Source organism: Urocitellus parryii, chromosome X, assembly GCF_045843805.1.
Source record: "Urocitellus parryii isolate mUroPar1 chromosome X, mUroPar1.hap1, whole genome shotgun sequence".
Classification (NCBI taxonomy): domain Eukaryota; kingdom Metazoa; phylum Chordata; class Mammalia; order Rodentia; family Sciuridae; genus Urocitellus; species Urocitellus parryii.
The window spans coordinates 14,379,141-14,403,019 of NC_135547.1; the positions used below are offsets into that span (position 1 = coordinate 14,379,141).

At 34.2% G+C, this 23,879-nt stretch overlaps 1 protein-coding gene across 6 annotated transcripts in view; it reads left to right on the top strand.

Moving 5' to 3' along the window:
- Positions 1 to 23,879, top strand: part of Fgf13 (fibroblast growth factor 13) — a 522,252-nt gene that overhangs the window by 454,657 nt on the left and 43,716 nt on the right. For all 6 annotated transcript variants that reach the window (XM_077793712.1, XM_077793713.1, XM_077793714.1 and 3 more), the window contains one exon: positions 4,539 to 4,642. In XM_077793712.1, coding sequence (XP_077649838.1) covers positions 4,539 to 4,642 — 104 coding nt within the window. The remainder of the gene's footprint in view (positions 1 to 4,538; positions 4,643 to 23,879) is intronic.

Genomic DNA, 23,879 nt, shown 5'->3' on the forward strand with positions numbered 1-23,879 from the left:
ACTCTTCTATTTAAAGCAATTAGTTAAGTGTAACTGGAGGCCTTTACTATTATCAAATAACAGACATTAGCACTGTAATAAACTATTCCCCAAAATTACGTGTACAGATTAGTGTTTGGGTAAGAAATTAAGGCTTATAAACTGCTCTGTTTTCCAGAGTGCCTCAAGAAAATGGGTTTGTGGGGCATTATTAAAGGGAAGCTCGTGATTAGCTACCAATGAGCCCTTCTCAGTCAAGTTTTCTTCCATCTATGTTTAATGTCTTCTCCAGGCCCAAATCAGAAGAAATATTTTGAATCCAGTGTTCACATGCATTTCCTGAAAAGGAATTTTTTTAAAAAAATAGATGATTCATTATGTTGTCTCTAACTAACAGCCTTTATGCCAAACTCATCAAGATCACACTCTATGTAAGCTTTTTAGGAGATCCATGCCACATGTGCTCGCTCACACACACACACACACACACACACAAATCAGGCTCTGATTCTTACTATGGATCTTTAAATCACATAGTGGGTTTTACTCTTCTATCCCTACATATGCATAACTCCAGCCTTTGGTTTTCTTATAACTCTTGACTGGTAAGTGTGGCATTTCTATATACTAATGATATTGGAAGGCTTTTAGATAACATAGCTTGATAACGAGTATCTGTTTTTAGGCAGATTAAAGCAAAAACAGGTAAGTCAGCAAAGGTAAGTATTAATATCTCTAATATAATGCATACTGATGGAAGTTATCTCAAAGGAAATAGTACTTCGGTGAGACTTGACTCTAGCCTTGATGCTAAGTAACCAGAAGCTAGAAAGCTAATTTAGCTTCCCCAGTGAGAATATCACGCAGTATAAACCATCGTGAAACAAGAGTGTTTAATGACTGAAATGATCTGTCACAATGGAAATCTTGCCATCCGAATTGACTTCCTTTTCTTCTAAATCCAAGCAATTTTCCTGGCATTATATATATATTTTAAAATTTATACCAGATATTGAACCCAGAGGCACTCAAACTCTGAGCCACATCCCCAGCCCTTTTTATTTATTTATTTATCTATCTATCTATCTATCTATCTATCTATTTATTTATTTATTTTTGACACAGGGTCTTGCTAAGTTGCTGAGGCTGTCTTGAACTCATGATCCTCCTGTTGTAGCCTCCTGAGCCTCTGAGATTACAGGCGTGCCTGGCACTAATTTTTAACTAATTATTTAAATGAGTGGAACAAGAATACAAGTTGTTTTTCTTCAACTACCACTCATTTATAGTGTATTTCCTTAATATGTATTCTGGTATTACATTTATGTTTTTATTTTCCTAATTTTCTTTTTTATCATGATTTTCTCATTTAGTTCAATTTAATTGATTTTATATTTTTTAAATTCTGATATGGGAAGCAAGATCATGATAAAACGAATCATTTAATGTTTACCCAGACATATTCAATCCTAAAACATGTTTGATATTATTCATTCAAGCCTACCTTATATAGATTTATTACAATGGTAAATGTCAGTCCAAGGAAATTTCATCATGAGCAAATCAGCCATTATAAATTATGAATTTTTCCCCTGAAAAGGAAAAGATGATAGGCATTTCATGACTATGATACAATGAAGGCTATTTTTAAAGGATAGTTTGCCCTTTCTCTTCAAAACTGCTATAGCGTTACCAGCTCAGTGTGTCATGTCTTTCCAATCTACATTAAAATATGCATTTATTAATTACCGTCTTTTGAGAAATGGACTTTAACTCAACCAATAAAGAAGCATGGTTTTACTGCTATCTTCTACAAACACTAAGTGCCAACTAGGTGCACAGCTCCAAAAAATGATACCTTCAGGGTAGAATGTGTTTTTGTGTAGATACAACATAGAACAGATAAGAACCAAGGAAGCTTCTGTTTATTAAAAACTTCTTCAAAACTTTAGCTAAAATGGAAAAAAATGATTTTAGACCTTTAATGAATGTGTCTTAGATACACAAATGAAATCAATTCCTTTCTTCTCAAATTTAGAATATTTTCATCCTGACCAAAAAAAAAAATCTTAAGTCTATGATGAAGTACTTCAGATTTAGAGAAACCAAGGCATATAGAAAGGTAGTGATCCTGTCCAAGCTTACCCCTACTGTAACTTCTTTGCATTTTTATCTGGAAAGACTATCCCTTTAAACACATTTGAAGCCAACTCAGGTTATGATCTATCTTGAATGTCTAAGTAAAGAAAAATATTGGATTAGTATGAGCAGGACTCTAGCAATTGCTGTTCAAAAAAATTTTTTTGAGTACTAGTTTTTTTTGCTTTTTGTTTTTTGTTTTTTTTTTTTTTTTTTTGGAAAAAGACAGACTTCATAAAAATATATAGTACATAGTGAAATTTTTATTTTCTACTACACAGTCCCATTTTTCAGGTAGGATTGCTGATGCTGTTTGCTTCTCTTCCCCCTACAGTTGTCTGGTGTTTTAAGTTTAAGCATTTTTATTAAATTTTTATTTTTTTAGTTGTAGTTGGACACAATATATTTATCTTATTTATTTTTATGTGGTGCTGAGGATCCAACCCAGGGCCTCACATGTGCTAGGCGAGCGCTCTACCACAGAGCCCCAGCCCCAGCCCAAGTTTAAACATTTTATTGCTTATTAAAGCCCAAATCAGAGGGTTGTGGAACAAGTCAAACATCAAGTCAATCTCAATTTCTCTTTCCATTTCCCTCTTTTCCCCCAACTCTGCTATTTCAAGCTGCATTGAGAGAATTTAAAAAGATTGAGAATTTTATCAAATATGATGTTATTGAAATAATTCTGAATTTCATTTATAGTTCTATATTATCAATTAGTACCTCCAAATGCATTTTCAGACATATTCTGGTATTACAGATGTCAAGCAGTATATAGTGTTTAAAGCTTCCAAACCAAACCTATATAAATGCTTTTGTTCACTTTTTTTTACATCAAAAAAATTAAAATATGGGCTTTTATATTATGGAATTGTGATCTATTACTTTACCAAAATATATTGTGTTTTCACCATACAGTTTGCTATCAATCCACAAATGTGTATTGAACACCTTGCTGTGAGCAAGGCATGCATGGTCAATAGAGATATGACGTGTAGATGACAGTCCTGAAGATATCAGACTTCTTGCCTGTGCATTGCTTTGTAGACTATAACATGAGATCCTGGCTTGCAATCTGTGCAATTACTTTCCTTTACCTCACATAACAGAAGGGCACAGCTTTTAATACGATGAGCATTGAATAAAGTGCCATCAGTGGCATGTGGTAGGAACACTTGTATTTTGAACTGTACAATATGTCCTAGTTCCTCTTTGGTAACACTCTGGTTTTAAGAGAAAGATACACTGTAGGCTCACTAAGGAATACTTAGTTCCTCATTAATATTTTTCATCCATATTACCCCACCTACTGCAGCAGAATATATATGCACAGAGAAAAGTGTTTCCCCCTAAAAAAACCTGCTCTTACCCATGAACTGAATTCTTTACATTCTTGTTCACAAAAATAACAGGCTGATTTATCATCCTTGAGAAAATTACAAAACAAGGCAAAAATCATCAACATTAGTCTATGACTCCTGAGCAAAAGGTGCATAGGCTATTTTCAAAAGATGTGTGTGGCAAGCACTATGTTTTAAAAATGTACTGTTTTATTTTTATTCACAGTGTGGGAGGGAGTAGACAGCTGGTAGTGGGAGGACACCCACTGGTTGTCTCTAGTGAGTGGTGTGTGGTTGTGAGGAGAGCCTGGGTGTAAGTTTCACGCAATCAGACCTTCAGGTGGGGGCAATGAAGGCCTCATTGGCACCACTCAGCTGCCCACTTGCAACTCTTTTGCAGGAAAAAATAAAATAATAAAATACACCTCTCTCAAATTCATTATTTTTATTCCTGTAACCTTTGCTCTTAGAGACTAAAAGCTAGGAATCCTCTCAACTCTATCTTGGAAAATGTCAGTTCTTTGAGAAATACTACTCTGGGAATATAGGACTGCAAGATGACTTTTTCGAAAGACCTAAATTCTTTGGGGGTTTTTGCATTGAAAATCATACAGATAATTTAGATGAGGGCATTGGACTAGTATTTAAAAGTCTAATAATCTCTCCCTGACTGGTAGATATTAACTGTGCCTGTGCAGATTTCAGTAACTATCTGGGGGAGCAGTTTGAAATCTCACTTTGTGGAGGATGACACTGTTTAGTATACAGACCAATTCCTGGAACTAGATCATGGTCCCCAGAAGCATCAAGATTCTCCACCTCCAATAGTGTAAACCCCATAGAATTGGGACAAAAGTCTTCTATTTCCTCTTTTATCTGAGAATGTATAGTTATACTCCCTGTTAAGTGACTATACCCATAAATCAAGCATACAGAAAGAAAAAAAAGACCATCTGTATCTAATTATCTATCTTCACCAAGTTCACACTACTTTTGGAGAATAAAGTAGTTCTGCTAGAAATATTAAAAGCTATGGAATCCAGAATATTAATGTTGTTTTCACATTCTTTTAAATTTCAGCTCTGTTTAACCTCATCCCTGTGGGTCTTCGAGTGGTGGCTATTCAAGGAGTTCAAACCAAGCTGTATTTGGCAATGAACAGTGAGGGATACTTATACACCTCGGTAAGCCTCTGATTGTGCATGTTTTGGCTATTCTAGTTTTCACCTGATATAAAAGAAAATATGTATGTGTGTTAGTTTTCTGTGACTGTGGCAAAATACCTGAGAAAAACAACATAAGAAGGAAAGATTTATTTTGGCTCATGGCTTCAGAGGTTTCAGTCCATGTTTTTTTTTTTTTTTTTTTTTTTCTCTGTAGTTTCTATGCCTTTGATAAGGCAAACATGTTAGGGAGGATGTGGCAGAACAAAGCTGCTCATTTCATTGTGGCCAGAAAGCAGGGGTGGGGGCAGGCAGACAGACAGACACTGGGGATAAGCCATAGTCCTCAAGGTCACACACCCAAGGATCTACCTCTTCCCACTAAGCACCAACTCCTAAGTTTCTACTACCTTCCAGTAGTTTGTTAAATTATGAAATTATCAATGAGTTAATCATTTTGGAACCCTAATTCAATCACCTTCCAAAGACCAAATCTCTGAATACTGCCATCATGGGGACCAAGCTACATGAGCTTTTGGGGAACACGTTCAGGTCCAAATCATAATAATGTGCAGATTTCTGTGATGAGAAGAATCATGTTCTTGATGGGAATACATAATTGGAAGGATAAATTAGTTTCCTGTGAAAATTATATCTCTTATTGATTAACCAATGTGAAGCTAACATGTTTAGAATAAATTAAAGATTTACTGGAAAGTTGTACATACAGTGCCATTGGAATGTCATGGGCTATGGGAATAAATGATCTCTCTTGCTTTGCTGCTTTGGAAAAGAAAGCCATTTCTTAATGCAGTTAAGCACATTTATCCATTTTTACTCCTAAAATAATTAATGATATATCTCCCTCAGATGAACTTTAGGACACAAAGACCAGTTCTAGAAATACTTCTAGAGTTTTGTTAACTGTTCAACTAGTACATGATGGCTGTCTGCCTATACTTACTTTCAATTTTGTAAATTTTTATTTCAATTATTCAAATTTATGGGGTATAATATTATAATTGAATATATGCATACAATGTGTAATGGTCTAATCAGATAATGAACATTTCCATTTCCTTAATAACTCAAATTGTTCTGATTAACACTCAATTACTGTATATATTTATAGACTATGGTGTACTATTTCAATGCATGTATATAATATGTACCTATCAAAGCAGGATAATTTGTATTTGTATCTCAGACATAATTTTGTGTTTGGAGCCTTTGAGTTCCTCTCTTCTTATTCATAAAACATACATTTTAAGTACCATTTTCTGTCAAGCACAATTCAACCTCTCCTTACATACAAATTCTTGCTTGACTTTTTCTTACAAGTTTGGAGTGAAATAAGTAAAAAATGGAATTTTTTAAAGGTGAATTTAATTTATAGTCTACAATTCAATCAGGAACATGAGGCCAATTAAGCTTTTTGACAAATGTTTGACATTTAAATATGAAGCAAAACTTGCACAAAAGTTAGGATTTCATTTATATCAGTAGATATATTTTCAGATACAGGAGACCATTTAATATATGAATTATTTTGTCTTTATTTTGAATTCTTATATTTTAATAAAAGAGGGGGTATTTAAGAGGGAAAAATTTGTTTGTCAAACTTCCCACCAGTTTGCCCTAAAGGAAATTATTATTATGACTATAGAAATCTATTCCTAAAACAGCAGGTAAAACACTTACCTGCAATCACTTTTGTTCTCTTCTGTTCCCTGAATTTATTTCCAAGCCAGGCACATAGAAAGGTTCTTGGAAGACATGGTAGAAACCAGAGGCCAGGATAGGAAAAAGGGGAGAAAAGAGTTAGTCCACAAAGGGCTTATTTATTTGATTAACCCAAGTGGTCCTTTTCATGCTATGGAAAAGATTTTGATAAGAAAGATAATTATCAGCTTCAAATCCTGGTCTCTATCTGCTTTCCTGTATCCATCTTCTTATTACTTAATGAATACAGGGATTTTATTCCTCTTACTAAATGAAAGATTTGAAAGTATTGTAAACTTCATGAAATCTGTCACTTTCTTAATACAGTGCTATTAAAATAAATGATAGGAAAAGGAATTGATTTTTTTAGATTTGTACATTGAGGTAAGATAATTTTATAATGAAGGATTTTCAGTAGCCTCCCTTAGATCAACAGGACCAGAGGCAAAGGTAGGTTTCTAATAAAAGAATGCTTTCAAAAACTTATATGCTTCTGCAATCTGTACAATCAGAAAAATGAGAAATTATACCCCAATGATTCAAATAAATAAATAAATGAATAAATAAAACTTATATACAGGCACAAGAAGGAAATGGAACATAATGGACAGTAAGAAGGCAAATGCCAGATGGCATAGGAAATAATTACTGGTAAAGCATTCAGAATTTCACTGGGATGTAGTCCCCATTATGGTGCTGGGATGAGAAGGATAGAGTAAAAACAGATCTTGCAATGGTATAATTTTTCTAAACTCACATTTGGGAAATAATATTTAAGAGTGGGGAAATCACTTACATTATGCCATATGTGAGGTTCCCCCACTCAAGAAAATGAGAGCATTCAGTATTAAGTTTAGGGACCTGATATTGGAAATGTATTGTCTACCATTCAAATTTACAATTATTCCAACAAAGTTGTAAATGCCAATGTGAGCTCATTTCTAAAAAAAAAAAAAAAACCCCGCTTCCCAGCTAATGGGTATGTTAATGAACATCTGTAAGCCCAGTAATTCAGGAGACTGATCAGGAATAATGAGAGTTCAAGATCAATCTCAGCAACTTAGTGAGACCTGTCCCAAAATAAAAAACTAAAAAGGACAGGGGATGTAGCTCAGTAGTAAAGTGCTCCTTGGGTCAATCCCCAGTACCAAATGAAAGAAAAAAAGAAGGAAGGAAAAAAAGAAGATAGACAGTCCCGGTTCCCAGAGGAATCAACACTGTAGATTTGTGAGTTTCCTTTTTATAATGTACAGGATATTAGCAAAATGTCAAACATTCTGTATACATTTCCTATTTAGGAAAAGAAGCAGTAAGTAAGCATTTCCTATAAAGGAAAACAAACTGTTTTTATGAAGAAGGAAATATGCCTGGTTGATGATTCAGAAATTCATATAGGAAGAAAATATTCAAATTATTCTACCCAAGAAAGAAATCCAAATCTTCTCCATGATAAATGTTACCATTGCTCCCATGACTCATGATTGATTATGGCTTAGAGTCCCTATACCATGTTGATTATAGCTTAGAGTCCCTATACAATTTTACCCATGGTGATCAACATGGGTAAAATCATCAGGATTTATTGGCTAATTGTATTTGAAAAGAATGCAGGATTACCACATATGGTTGAACATGTATTGTTGCCATTCACTGCATGGATGGAAATGAAGTGTTTACAGGTAGTGATTTAAACAAATTTGTACAGTAGAGCTCAGAGGGTGTTCAAAGGTCATGAAGGAGATGGAGAATTTGACCTTTGGCATTTGTTTTGATGTAAAGTTATTAACTAAATGGGAATAAAGGAAGAAGGGCAGATTTGAGAAAGAAGATCGTTGGGTACAGCTTGCAAAAGATATTTGAAAATATGGACCTAGCACTTGAGAAAGGGACTTGAGCTAGAGATAAAATTGGAAGATATCATATGTAGGTGGCACTTGATTCCATGGGAATTGTTGAGAGCATATGTAGCATAAGAAGAGAATAGAATTGTCAAATAATATTAGGGAATACTACCATGGAAGCATCCAGGAGAGAAAGAACTAATTATAGCAGATATATTGCAAAAACTAAAGGGGGAGAGAGTATTAAAAGAGTCAACCATGTCAAATGCTTCAGAGAAAACAAAACCAAGAACTGTGAATTTACCATATGAATGTCTTTGGTGATGCAGACAAAATCACTTTCAGTGGAGTAGTAGGAACACAAGCCAGGCTTCAGAGGATAGAGGAGGGAAGGAGAGGAGCGGAAGAAGAGGCAGCAAGGATAGAATTCCTAAGAGAAAGGGAGACATGGTGAGTACACAGGGTTCAGGAAGGCTTTGAAGGTTTTTTGTTTAATAAGACACATGGAAATATTTGTTATGTAAAAGAAAGGAGCTAGCAGAGAGAGATTGATTAAAGAAATAGGAAATTGTATTCTTTATGGGGCATAGCTCCAGAGTAGATGGGAGAGTGATGCAATTAAGAGTATAAGTAATGGGCTGGGGTTGTGGCTCAGTGGTAGAACATGTGTGAGGCACTGGGTTTGATCCTCAGCACCACCTAAAAATAAATAAATAAAATAAAGGTTCCATCAACAACTAAAAAAAAAAAAACATTAAAAAAAGAGTGTAAGTAAAAGGATTAGAATGACCTTTGAGAAGAAGGGTTCCTCTTGTGGTAGAAGGCAAAGATGATGACAGATGCAGATGTAGATGTTTTTTCTGAGTCTGCTGGCGATGCCCAAGGAAGTTGAAGGGTTTCCTGCCACACAACTTGCATTTTCCCACTGATGTACAACAAGAGGTCATCTGTGAAAATCAGAGGCATAGGGATAGCATTTGGTGAAGAATAGCTATTTTGGGAAAGGAACAAGGAAAAGGGTCTAATAACCAGGCATGGAGAAACTATGGCCATGGACCAAATCCAGGCCACTACCTATTTTTGTAAATAAAGTTGTATTAGAGGAATACAGTCATAATTATTCATTTACCTACTGTATTTGGCTGCTTTTATGCTACATTAGCAAAGTTAGATAGTTGTGACAAGACCTTATGGACCACAGAGCCTAAATTATTTACCAAATAACTTGACCCTTTATCAAAAAATGTTTGTTGACTCCTAAACTCTTTTTTTGGTGGGGGGAGAGGTACCTGGGATTGAACTCAGGGGCACTCGACCACTGAGCCACATTCTCAGCTCTATTTTGTATTTTATTTAGAGACAAGGTCTCACTGAGTTGCTTAGTGCCTCATCTTTGTTGAGGCTGGCTTTGAACTTGAGATCATTCTGTCTCAGCCTCCAGAGCTGCTGGGATTACAGGCATGTGCCATCACACCTGGTGGACTTCTAAACTCTTATTAATAAGACAGTGTGTTCTCAGCCTTACTTATCCATCAGAATCGCCTAGGAACCTGTAAAAAAATGCCATTCCCTGTGCTATACGCACACGAATTATATAGGAATATCTGAGGGTAGGGTCTATTTTCTAAAGCATCTAAGCTGATGTGTATATGTAGCCTGTGTTGAAACCACAGATCTGAGGCTAACAAAAATGATAATGCAATAGCATTGAGCCCCCCCCCCATGAAGTCAGAAACCATGAATTTATATGCACTTTATTTTATCCCATATTTCTAATGCCAATCTTTTTCTGCTTTTATAAGCAAATTGCCTTTACATTTCTAAAGGACTATTCTTAAGATGATAGAAAATGCTGATTCGTGGAAGAGCTTTCTTATTCTATCTCCTTTTTTCCTTCCTGTTTTGCATTTGTTTCTATATCCCTAATTTCTTTTGAATTCAGGATTGAATTATAAATTAGAAATTATTCCCCCTTTTCCATTAAATAAAGGAACAACACCTCCACATTGTTATTGTTACAGAGATAGCAATTTACTTTCCATAATTAATCTCAGGATTCTTGTACTTCACCCTCCCCTCTCCCCTTTTTTTCCTGTTGCCATGGGGGACAGACTTGATGTAGGCTCAAGTGGCAGTGAGAAACCATCTGTGGCAAGAGAATCATAATTAGCCATTATTTCATAACATAACTACTTTACCCCATAATATAACTAAATCTTTCTGGAACTACAAGGAATTTATTATTCATTGTACAGTGGTAACTTTGTTCTTACCTTTGGTTTTTCTTACCAATAATAAAGAGTTACATATGAGCCTTTGAGAGGTCCTCAAAACTTCACAGAGTAGATATTAAATAATATGAAGTCACTTACATTATTTTTCTCCTTGAAATATTATAGTATATTATCAGTATTTCATTCTTTTTATGACTGAGTAATATTCCATTGTATTGGCTATGCCACATTTAGTCTATCCTTCATCAGTTGATAGAAATTTGGATTGTTTTTCCAGATAGCTGCATAGCTGATTCATTCTCATGTCTTAACCTGGAAGGCATTCCTTAGAAAATTCACTTCTGACCACCTTAACTGAAGCAGTACATTTACTTGTCCATGTTATCCTCATTTATCTTCTTTAATATCTTATCTGTTTTAAATTCATATTCATATATTTAGTCCTGATTTCCTCTCATTCCAATGAGCATATTGGAGCACATATTTTATATCTGTTATGCACTGGAGGCTTGATGAGTGCATGCTACTGGTTTCTCAATAAATGCTTAATGACTGACTTGGTTAGACTCAAAAGAGGAGGATAAGTATGGCCTTGTGAGAATTTTTTCTAGAAAATACTTTTTATTTGTAAATAATTTCAAACTTATAGAAAATCTGCAAGAATAACAGTAGCAAGAACACCATATATCCCTTACTCACATTCATTTTTACCCCATTTGCTTTATCATTTGTTCATTTGTTCTATCTATCTGCCCATCATATTCTTCTGAGCTATTTCAGAGTATGTTGAATCCTGGCATTTTACCTCTAAATATTTCAGTATATATTTCCTAAGAATAAGTCTATTTTCTTATATAACAATAGTATAGTACATTTGTCAACTGCAGTAAATTTTCATGAATATAATATTTTATCTAATCTACTGTCCATATTCCAATTTTGTTAGTTGACAAATTGTTCTTTATAGCATTTTTTTCCTTCACTATAGGATCCAGCTTAGGGTCAGATACTGAATTAAGTTGCCATGTCCCTTTAGAGTCCCTTAAAGTTCCATATTCTTTATCTTTTATGACATTGTTTTTGTAGAAAAAAAGTCCATCCACCAATTTTGAAAAAAAAAATTCCCAATTTGGGGTTTGATAATTTTTCATGATTTGACTGAGTTTAATTGTTTCTAGCCAGAATACTATATATCCTTCTAGGGGTTCACATCTGGAGGCATACATGTCTGTCCTCACTGATGATGTTAGTTTTGATCCTCCAGTCAATGCATTATCTGATTTTTCCACTGTTTAGCTCTTGAGTTTTTGTTTGCTTCAACTAGTAAACAGTGCATCAGGAGACATTTTGAGACCATGTAAATATCATGTTCCTGAGAGCCCAGTATTTTTTAAAATTTTTCTTAGATGTTGATAGACCTTTATTTTATTCATTTATTTATATGTAGTGCTGAGAATGGAGCCCAGTGCCTCACACATGCTAGACAAGCGCTCCACCACTGCCACAAACCCAGCCCTCTAAGATCCCAGGTTGTTGTGTTGTGTTTTGTTTTGTTTTGGTACTGGGGATTGAACTCAGGAGCACTTGATCACTGAGCCACATCCCCAGCCCTATTTTGTATTTTATCTAGACACAGGGTCTCACTGAGTTGCTTAGGGCCTCGGTAAGTTGCTGAGGCTGGCTTTGAACTCACAATCCTCCTGCCTCAACCTTGGGAGCTGTTGGGATTACATGCGTGTGCCACCATACCCGCCTTAACACTATAAGTTTTTAACACTATATTTTTAGGAATCCCTAACCTCTTTCAAAAGATAATATAATTAGTTTCACTAATTATATAACATGATTATATAATAATATAATTATAATTATATTATGCCAGGATTCAACATACTCTCAAAAGGCTCAGAAAAATATTATAGATAGAACAAATGAAGAAATGATAAAGAATATGAGATAAAATGAATCTTAGTAAGGGATATATGTTATTCTTTGTTCTTCCAGATTTTCTGTAAGTTTTAAATTATGTACAAATAAAAACAAATTTTTAATACTCATGAGGTCATACCTATCCTTCTCTTTTGAGTCTAACCAATTCAGTCATCAAGCCTTTATTGAGAAACCAGTAGCATGTACTCATCAAAATTCTAGTGAATAACAGAAATGTAATATGTGTTCATATGCTTACTGGAATGAGAGTAAATCAGGAATAAATATATGAATACTAGCAATTATATTAATAATATGATTGGACATGACAAGTAATTAGTAAATAGTCTTTGTAAGTTTACTGATACCTAAATTGAGGTAGAAAAAAATTAATATTTTATATCCCAAAGTCAACAAGAGTCATGAAAAATAGGATATGGCAACAAAAGATTTTATAGATTTGGCATTTTTATCTCTGGGCTTAAATAGAATTATTTATGGGCAAGTTTTGCAGAGGTATATTTAAATTAGTTCTTATAAATGTTTTAATTTCATACTGTGGATGGGGATTGGTTTGTGTTAAGGTGCCTCAAATGTTCAGCATGTTTACTTGTCGACTCTGAGCTACTCTTCTGTTACTTTGTTTAGTTCTTCTGATTTCAGTGTGATACTTTAGGACTTAATTTTAGATGATGTGACTTCACATCTATATCCCACATTCTACTATAGAAGGGTTATTGAAATTTAGATGAATTCATGGATCAGTGCAGTGATGAATATACTCCTAGTAAATATTTGTAGCATGTAAATGTTTACATTATGTCAAATCCTTATATCAGCATATACTTATAATATAACTTCTAGGGTTATCATCATAGAGAATTGCAAATTTAATAGAATTAAATGGAGAGCATTGGTTTCATCATTTGAGCTCTTTAGAAAGTGAGATTGACTCAGTTACAAATGTAAATAGATTTAAAATATGCACCAGCAGTATCATATCCAATGTGGAAAAAAGTGATCATGATCAAATGAAAATATCAAACCAAAAAGAGCAGGCATGTACAAAGAATTCTAACTTCTAATTACAACTTTGCATATTTGTACCCTTCATTTAATTTAAAAGATTATTCAATTTGGTTTGTTTAATATAAACCAAAACTTATTTTCCCCAATTTGGTGCATATACAAGAAAATTTTTGACAAAATAGTGAATACATATGGAAATAAATATTTTCAGTGGGCATTTTTTTTGGGGGGGGTACTGGGGATTGAACACAGGAACACTCAACCACTGAACCACATCCCCAGCCCTATTTTGTATTTTATTTAGAAACAAGGTCTCACTGAGTTTCTTAGCACCTCACTTTTGCTGAGGCTGACTGTGAGCTCACAATCCTTCTACCTCAACCTCCTGAGGTGCTGGGATTACAGGTGTGCGCCACTGCACTGAAGTTCAATGGGCATTTTTGGTTCAGAATACTGAATTGTAAGATTATGAGGGTAATTATATATATACATACACAAACACACACACACATTTTTCTGAGTAATATCTCTAGAAATGGAAAATGTAGAAAGTTATTTTACAAGAAGACAAACAGAGAAAACAAGCACATTTTATTTGTTACTGAATGATTCTGTTAGCTTAAGGAACTAGAGTATATGTTTTAAAGAGATGCTCAGTTATGGTATTGGTGCTATAGAGCTAAGAAGTCATTAAAATTATTGCAGTGAAAAATATACCCAAGTAGCTGTCTTACATTTTTTTCCCTCAGACTACCAGTGAATCAGCATAATTTTCAATGCCAAAATACATTTCCCAAATCAGATTATTTCATGTTTAGTATTTTTTGCAGTTAATAAAAGTTTCATTAAAATGTAAAAGAAAATCTAGGGCTGGGGCTGTAGCTCAGTGGTAAAGCACTTGCGTTGCGTGTGTGAGGCACTGGGTTCAATCCTCAGCAGCACATAAAAATGAATGAAGATACTGTGTGTTCATTTACAACTAAAAATATTTTAAAAATGTAAAAGAAAATCTAGTTGAGCATATTTGAAAATGGAATTAGATAAATCTGTTTGTACCTTCAAAATCAAGTATCTTTTCTTTATGATCCCTTTTAAAAAAATAACCAAAGCTGGTAAGTTATTTACTTTCTTATGTATATGAATGATAATGATACTTTCTCAGAAATCAGAGACTATGGTGGTTGTAACTAAAGAGAGCAAGATTGGCTCTGTATTCTGTTTTTGTGGCCAAGTTGAAAAACTAATCTAAATAAGAGGTCATGGGGCACATATTTAACAATGTCTCATGGCTTTAACTCTGAAGCTAAATTCATCTTTGTAGGAAGAAACCAGTATCTTGGAGATGAAGAATAAAATAATTGGCAGGAATGACTAAGCGTACTTTTAACAAATAAAGCCGGATGTAAGGAGATTACACACAGATACACACACACACACACACACACACACACACACACATATGAAACCAGTCTTATATTCATTGCTCTGTTGCTATGATGACACTAGTTTATTTTGGAATTCTTAAAATAATTCTAAGTTTTAAATATGTAACCTACACTGAACATTTGGAGATTGCTCTAGCAACATTCAGTAATACTTAATAGCTTTATGAAAGAGAACAAATAAGACTTCTTAGCTTTATTTTATGTGATTATCCAGTGAGTTGACTGTCTTGATGAGGATATTGTTTTTTAGTCTCTGCCTTCCTGTTTGTATCATTTTAATCCATAATGGGATAGGAGAAAAAAAAAACAGCTGTGTTGTCCTTCTTTCCATGAAACTTGTACTTTGAAATGGTTTGCCTACCAAAATCTTTTTATTTATTTATTTATTTTTAATTTTTTAATTATTACACATGACAGTACAATGATCTTGACATTTCATACATTTGAATCAAATTGCCTACAAAAATATTTACTCATTAAGTAGTAACTGATTTCTTTTTTTCTCCACATTCCCCTTAGTCTTTGAGCAATATTTGGCACAAAGTATGTTTTTGTACTTATTTATTAAAATAATTAGTAGATTATTGTGTAATAAAATATAAAGACCACTAATATTTTTCTGTTGGGTCTTTTGAATATTTTAAATATGTTAAAGGTCCCAATTATAACCTTTTGTGCATTTGCTAAACTGTTACCGTTTCAAGGTTATATAAGTAAGTGAATTACTGAGACGCAAGAAAAAAAAATTGAAGGCTGCAGTACTGGTTTCAGTGATTACAATGCTTAAAGGGAATTGTGACTTCTGAACAGAGAAACTTTAAATGAAAACATTTCTCTGATCATTATAATAGCTGTAACCAAGGTTAATAACTGGCAAGCCCCTGACTAATACATTTAATATGTTTTGCCCAGCCTGAATGTGCGAATGGATGACACGTCTGTGCAAAAATTCTGATTAAGTTATTCATCAGATGCTCTGATGCTAACTACTTTTGACAACCCTGGAAGTAGAACTAGGGGAAAACCTCAATTGATTTCTTGGGTGGATTTTGCATATAGCCAGTAGCAATAATACATAACACCCCCTTCCTTAAAGACTTCAGATGAATACAGGAATTCTGGGAGAGAATATAACATGAACATAATTACCTAAGGAAAAATATTTCATAAAGATTTAGAAAAGGCAAATGTACAACTCCAAAGTATTATAACTTAGACTTTGAAAATATAAAGGATGAAAATGTTTAACAGAAGGAAGGTATGAATTATCCCATAATACTTTCATAATTGGCAGTGGGAAACCTGACAATCACAGTAATCACTTTCAGAATGAAATTCAGACAGGTAAAACTCCATTGTATATAGCAAATGCTATAACAAAAAAAGTCTGTGTTAGAACATCCATTGTTGTATCCTGGCCACAAAGTCAGCAAGGTTAAACACTAAAATCCCTCTTAGATTATTTGGTCTGGTTAAAGAGTTTTTAAAAATATTGCATAAAGTATTCCCTGGTTTCTGCCCATATCACAATAATGAATCACTCTAATAAAAGTCTTAATGAAAAAACCTCTTTGCAGGCAGTTTGGGTGGAAGACAGAACCTATTGGAGACTGAAAGCTGTAAAGTAGCGATTTCCCAGAAAACTCCCTTCATTCCTCTAGTCTCAGAGAACTTGGTCACACACTCCCAGAGAACCTGAAGCTTGAAATGCTCCAGGAACTTTTTCAGCCAATAAATTAGCAGATACCCATTGAATCTCCACAAGGTCTGAGGCACCCCAAGCAGTGATCATATTGGTCCCTATTAACACTGTCTGGATTTTACAGGGTGCATAAAGACATATGCCCTAAATTCAGAGCTCTGATTGCTAATAGTTGATCTACTACAGGAAGGATCTGCAGAAACTATTTCAACCCAAATATTCAGTCTGGCAATGCTATTTTTAGCCCAGAACTCATTGGAAGAGGACTCCATATAGGGAAACAATTTGAGAGCCCTTGGGATTGGGGGTGGATAAGGGCACACCTTTATGGGAATTTACCAGTTGTACTAAACAATACAGAACACATTAAGACCATGTTTATATGTCATGGTGAGGTAAAATTGAGTTTAATGGAAAACAATCTTCAATTTTACCCAGAAATGATGTTGGTTAAAGTGCTTTTAATTTTTCATAAATATGTGATTCTTTAAAAAATCTCCCCTTGTACAGCACAAGTGGATTACGATGGATTCAACCAACCAAACCTTTTAGATATATCAGAGTCCACCTTCCATGTTTGGGCAAGGACACAGGGCTATTGTTCCCTACATGATTCCATTCTGTAGTATTAGGAATAACAAAGAGAAACAATATAGATCTATAGAGGTACAACTGCTTGCAACTGTAATACACAAGACACATTAACACCTGATATTTTGAGTAATAAAAAGTGCTTTGTTTCCTCCAGAAAGGAGTTATTTGCTATCATTGACTTTCATGAGCAATTAGGAAATGGAGCCACATTTTGACCCTATTATTTTTACTTGCTTCAAAATCTCTATTATTCATTTCTTATTTCCTTGGGAGTAGATGGGTAGTTAATGCTAGAGAAAGTAAGTAGATGCAACCATATTTATTGAAGCTATTTATTATATTTATATTCCTAATATCCTTACCAGCAAGGGAAACCACCTGGCCAACTCATGTTTCCTTGTACTTATCTATTTCCAAATAGGATTATTTGCTCATACAAAAGAAGTTCTGTTTCTAGTAGGGCTATCAGTAAATCAAAGCATTTGTATGTCACAAGGGTATTTTCACCTAATGATTTTTAAGTTTTACATAAGAAAACGGGCTTAACAAATGCTTTAGCTGTTAGTGTTTTCAATCTGAGCATGAGCCTTCATTCAAATCAGTAGTTAACCTTGACCACAGTGGTCAACAGAACTGTGATGGATGGTTTTGCATAGCACCTTTCTTTGCTGTGGACCTTGGCCTGATTTTGTCTATGCATAGCAGCATTCTATCTGAGATGGCTTGGAAGCTCTTTTATCCAGTACTCTAGTTGCTTCAGCTCTGCCACCTATTCATATTTTGAAGTTAGGCTTTTTTTTTCTCTTTTCTTTAACCTATCTTTTCCTGGCCAATCTTCCCTGTACCAGCTTTCTTGAGGTTCTGAATCCTTTGTGAGAGTAGTGAAGGAATTATTTGTTTTCTGATATCTGTAACATTCTAGTGATGTTCATCTATTTGCATGAACCATTCATGGTCCTTGCTGTCAGAGAGGCAAGGGCTCTGCCTATTGGCATTTACACCTAGATGTTGATCCACAGACACAGTTGTTTTGCAACAAGCTACCTAGATAGCAGTGTTGTTTTTATAATTGTGGAAAATCAATACATGCAAACAAAAATGCAAGCATACAGGTGAGGAATGAAGAAAGGTAAGAATCCCAGATGTGTATGAAAAAATTCTGGACTCAATTTGTTTCAGACCTGGTTTCTCTTCATTTTAGCAGCTGGGACTCTTCAGTCTTGGCAGTTTAGGGAGCCAAAGCAAAAATGAAAATGCACTTTTCTTCTACAAAGCTTTTAGTTCTCTTTGAAATTCTGCTTGACCTCTAAGTGCTAGGCTCCACTCTCAGGGTTCAACAGTGTGGGGGCTCCTTCCTTAGATACCCCATAATTCCTGTCCCCACCTTTGTTATTTAAGAGATAATGCTATAAAATGGTGGGAGTTCGGCGAGTCAGTAGATTATACATGGCAGATATGTTCAAAAAAATTAAAATTTATTTATTTCAGTTATGCTCATATTCATATAAATATCTGTGCAAATGGGTTTTTAAATGGTTTGATTTCATACCAAAAGGTCAGATTTTTTCCTGTTTATTTAGCATTTTCTGTCATCATATTTGACAAAATATTTCTTGTGGTGAATATAGAAGCACTTGTACCATCATCTTTTTCTATGGTCAGTCCTCCATTTGGAAGAGGAAGCATTTGCCATTTTAGTCAGAGTTCTTGTGAACATTGGAAACATAATGAGACTTTCTGTTGCTGTGGTGGGTTACTGCACTGGAATGCTACCATAAAAAGCTTCCTGAGGAGCTGGACAATTCGTTTATTTGGATTTTTACGTCATTTTTAACCACCCATGCTTGGCTGTGTTTTATTATTAATGTTTCCTGAAGTATTTCTATGTATCATCAAATAGTGACACAATCAGCCTTCGAGAGGCTTCACATATGCACATCCCAGCCTTTTTCTAAGTATAGCTAATCCTCAAGTATTGGTGTCATTACACAATTTGAGTCATTCTTTAATATGACACAATTGTCTTAGCTGAAATTATATAGATTTCATCAGATCCAAAATTCAATAGTCAAAAAGATTCTACTAAGACATCAGAGTCATTTGTGGAGAGGTAAAATCATATCAAGATCTTACTATATGAAATGTGTCATAAAGAGTATGAGATGTTAACCCACTGATTTATTGAATAAATAGCATCTAGTAGTTAAATTTGCTTTTTTATATGCCTCAGTACTCCTCAACCTGACGGATCTCAAACTTCATAGGATGTTTTCAAGTCAGGTAAAACGAAAATAGGGCCACTGTGGAAAAACCCTGAAAAGTATCACTAGCAAGTTGCTCGTTTCTGGCATATTAGTTAATTACTTCACAAATTTGTCCATCATGTTCTCATTTCACTTTTATAAGCACAATAACACTTTATTTTACTGAACATTAACAACATTTAATTTCATAATGAACTAACGACTGTTGCATAGGTTATGAATTAGCATATGGGCTGACCCAATTCAGTGGTTATGCTGCCTTCTCAAACATTTATTGGAGCATTAGGGAAAAATTGAAACCATTCAATATAATTTTTGCATAAATAATATTTTTTCTCTCTGAAGTTAAGATTAACCTTTGTTCCTAAAATTTAGCATCAAGACATTTTAAAATAATTTTTTTTCAGATGGAGTTTATCTAAACTACAAACATCGTAGACAATTTGTCTTTTTGATGATATTTTATTGAACATTAATTTGCTGTTATTGTGGCCACCCAACCTATTACCATCTCATCAGGAAGGAGTGTGTTATACAGTATATTGAGGAAATTACTCTTTCATGAAGTCACAAGCAGAGCTGTTTTATTAGAATGCATGGTGGGTCAGAAGTTCACAGGAGACCCTGGATATAAATGTTCTCACTCTATATAGGAAGATCTCATTTAGGGGAGTTTAGTTTGTGGCATGCCAAAGAAACTTTGCTATAAAAACAATTTGCATTCTATGTTTTTTCTGCTTCTAGGACTCTAAGGGTACAATTATAGTAATAACCCAGTGTAATAATATTAAAAGATATAATACTTAGTATGGAAATTTATACTTTCAAAGCCCTGTTGCCTACATTACCTTATAGCACTTGTCAAGTGATCACAAAACACTATTGTATTGGAATTGCAGTTTTATACTGTTATATTAAATGCAAAGTCCAAATAGGTCCAGATGGTTCAGAATTCCTAACAACAGAAAATACCACAAAGAGTGATAGCGTGAAATTTATTATTTTGCCCATTATTATTTTTCTGGCATTCATGCCACTTTTATTATGATGTAGGGGAATACTGAAAGAATTCTTTCATCCTAGAAGTTGTAGGTAAAGTACCTTTATCTGTTAGGCAGTGCTGGCCAAGAAACCATTCAAGTGTCTTTCTTGAAAAGATACATGAACTTCACTTTAGTTGTTGGTTAAGTCTCAATCTTGGGAAGAATTCCAAATTAACTGCCTCTGAAGTGATCTTGAGGCAGATTCATATAGTATCCAAAGGTCTTAGAAAAAAAATTTGCTGTTCAGATATTGATAGTAATCCCCAAGGCATTTCTACACCTTTAGTGGTCATCTCACCAAATTCAAGGAAAAAAGTATTCCTCTGGACAGTTTTATTGTATCTAATTGTGTTTGCTAAATGAGCTTCCATAAAACTCAATTGTAATTCCTGCTTTAAATTGAAATTTTCTTTGTAAGAATATCAAGTAGTTCATTTTCCCTTCAGGTGTGACATTCTCTATTCAAATGAGATAGGATTTCTTGTTAGTTTTTGCTTTATTGTTTGGTTTTTGTATAGCCATTCTGTTCAGTCTTGAATTGCTCAAGGGAATACTCACTGCCCTCACATTTTTATTTAGCAAAAAGTCTCTTCAGTAGAGGTTAGAATGCATGTCTGTAACTCCACACCCTGTTTGGACTTCATTAGTCCATTGTAAATGAATATTATTGAGATAAGTATCACATAACATCAAACTATCTGCTTGAGAGGTTACAATCTCCTAAAAGATTACAGAAACAAGTACCTTAACCTTGCATTTTTAGAGCTCAGTGTGTGTACTATTTTCACATACCTCTTTTATCCCCAAATGTTTCTTGCATATAAATCTGGTATCTTGTAAACTATAATATAAGATGTTTTCAAATAAGAATGGTGCCTTCTTTGATATTTCCCATTATATCAAATTCATTACCAAATACCCAGTAAATCATCTACAAATATGTAATAAATTAATGGTTGAAGAAACTGTTACCATGCAAAACCCCAAAGATTTTGAGAAAAAAAATGATATCTCTCTTTTATACAATAAAAGATGACTGGATCAGAATGAGACCATTGAGTAAGGAAAGATTTAGAGGTTCAAATTATGTGTATTTCCACGTGCCTACACATGTATATATCTCTCTCTCTCTTTTCCTCATAGAAACTATTAATGTACCAAATCTTTGTCACCATTCCAAAATGGTGGTGAATAAAATGCTGGTTGATTAATCATGTCTTTTTTATATACATCAGAAATATTAGTTAAATAGGGAATTGCAATATAGGCATAGTGAAGTAGAAATCCAGGAATAAAGCTTCTAAGCCTTGTTTAAATGAATGTATAAAGTTGACCAACTCCCTCCTTTTATATGTCTGATATTAAATGATAATTTTTGATTCTTGTGGCCCCTTGGATCTATTTTGTAAGTAGAAATAATCCCTCTGCTTTGTATCCATTATTAAATATCCAATAAAATCCACAGCAATGAGGTTGAGTAGAGTGTAGATCTAATGAGTGCTCCTGAATACTGGGTAGCCAGGTGGATCTTCTCTTTGGAATAGATGGGCTATACCTGAACAAATAAATAGTTATTATCTGCTCATGATCAAAACAGTGGATATAGGTTTCTATTGATTCTTTCATGGTAGCAAACATTTATTTTTCTCTGTCTTTAATTATTGAGTTTATTTATATAAAGGTAACATTAGAATTCCATTGGGGACATAATTGGACTTGACCAATAAAGGATGATTGTTTGTGCCTTCTAATTGCCTCCGCTTAATGGTCCTGCTCTTCATCTCACTGAACTATGGAAAATGTCACATTTCCGTGCTCTATGACTCACATAACAAATGAAAGTGTGGATAGTGTCAAAACACAGCAATTTGCTGTATGCAAAGGGAGGCAGACAGCTTTTGAAAATGCTAAGGTACATAACTAGATATTTCTAAATGGAAAAACTCTCATTTGGGCTTAGAAATATACTTTTGTTATATACTTAGATATTAAGTCATCTATCTAATGAGGGCTCATTTGCCCCATCTTTATTCTTGTCCCACTGATAATTTGCCCCAGGAAGCAAATCAAATGGACTTGTAGCTGAAGTATCATTATGCCACATAACAAGAGAAAATACATGATTTCTTTCTCTGTTACAATCAGGTTTTTCTTTGTTGCTGGTTTGTTTAGTTTCCCCCGTAGTGCAGTCTTCCAAACATTTGTTATTTTTCTTTTCATGCAATTTGAATTAATGTGGGTAATTGTGGTAGTTACAGGCTTTATTCTCTCAGATGGTAATTAGCCAATCTGTAGTTTCATTCCAAACTCAGTTAAACAGTATTAGAAAAGTTGATATTTATCAGAAAGGATCTCTGGGCATAACTGAATATGATATGTAAACATAAGTCAAATTAAAATCAGTTTACCTCCAAAGATACCCTAGTTCTATTCTCTGTTAGCAGGTTTTGTTAGTGTTACTACAGAATGTCAGCAAGCTTCTGATATATTTATGGGAATCTTGTCTCTTCTATGAATTTATCAAGTATAATTGCTGAGAATTTATATTACTTTTGCTGGCAAGAAAACATGCTTGAGAATTCTTCAGGGGAATTGTTCACAGATAAAGAATCTAAGCTTTGATGATGTAAAGAGAGAGGAAGTGCTAAAGCTCTAGGTTTGACTCAGGTTTGTTTATTTATTCCTTTGTGTTTTATTTTGGGGGGGGATCAAATATACTGGTGTTCAGAATTTCCAAGAATTAAACCAAAGAAGTTCTGTGCTGTTTCTTCATAAATGAGCTAAGATAAGCCATTTCATAGTTTACAGACCTCTTTTATCGATCTCTAAATGGCAATGAAATTCAGGTTAACTTTTAGAGGACATAGAGTCTGTCATAAAATTCCTATTTATGTACAAATTATTTCATTTTAGAGAAACACAGAAAGATCAATGTCCCCAAGTTCCTCCTCTAAAAATATATTTGTAGATGGAGATTTGTATAATTCTGTCAGGAACTATGAGGATTCAGAATCCATTTAGTTTGCAGGACAAAGTTGAGAAGTCCCATGATGTAACTTTCCACAGTTAGTTAGCACTTTTTTCTGACCTAGAGAGTCAACCCACTCTAATGGCACAACTTTCAGGGGCATTGTAAATATTCCTTAGACATGGCAATGCATAAAATTTTCCATCTTATAATCTATTTATAGATGTGTAGAGGAAAGAATTACAGTGGAAGCCTCAAACAACCTCGTTTCCTGTGATAGAATAGGGTCACAGAAAATCGAGGTATAGGGAACCCACCACTAAGACTCAACATGGCACCATAAACATGAATATCCTATCACTTGCTAACTCTGTGACCTTGGACAAGCTACCTTACATTTATGAACTTAAGGATCCAGAAATAGAAGTGGAGTATTATCTTTTCTTCAGGTTTAGTGAATTATCTGTCATATATAGATGCTCATTAA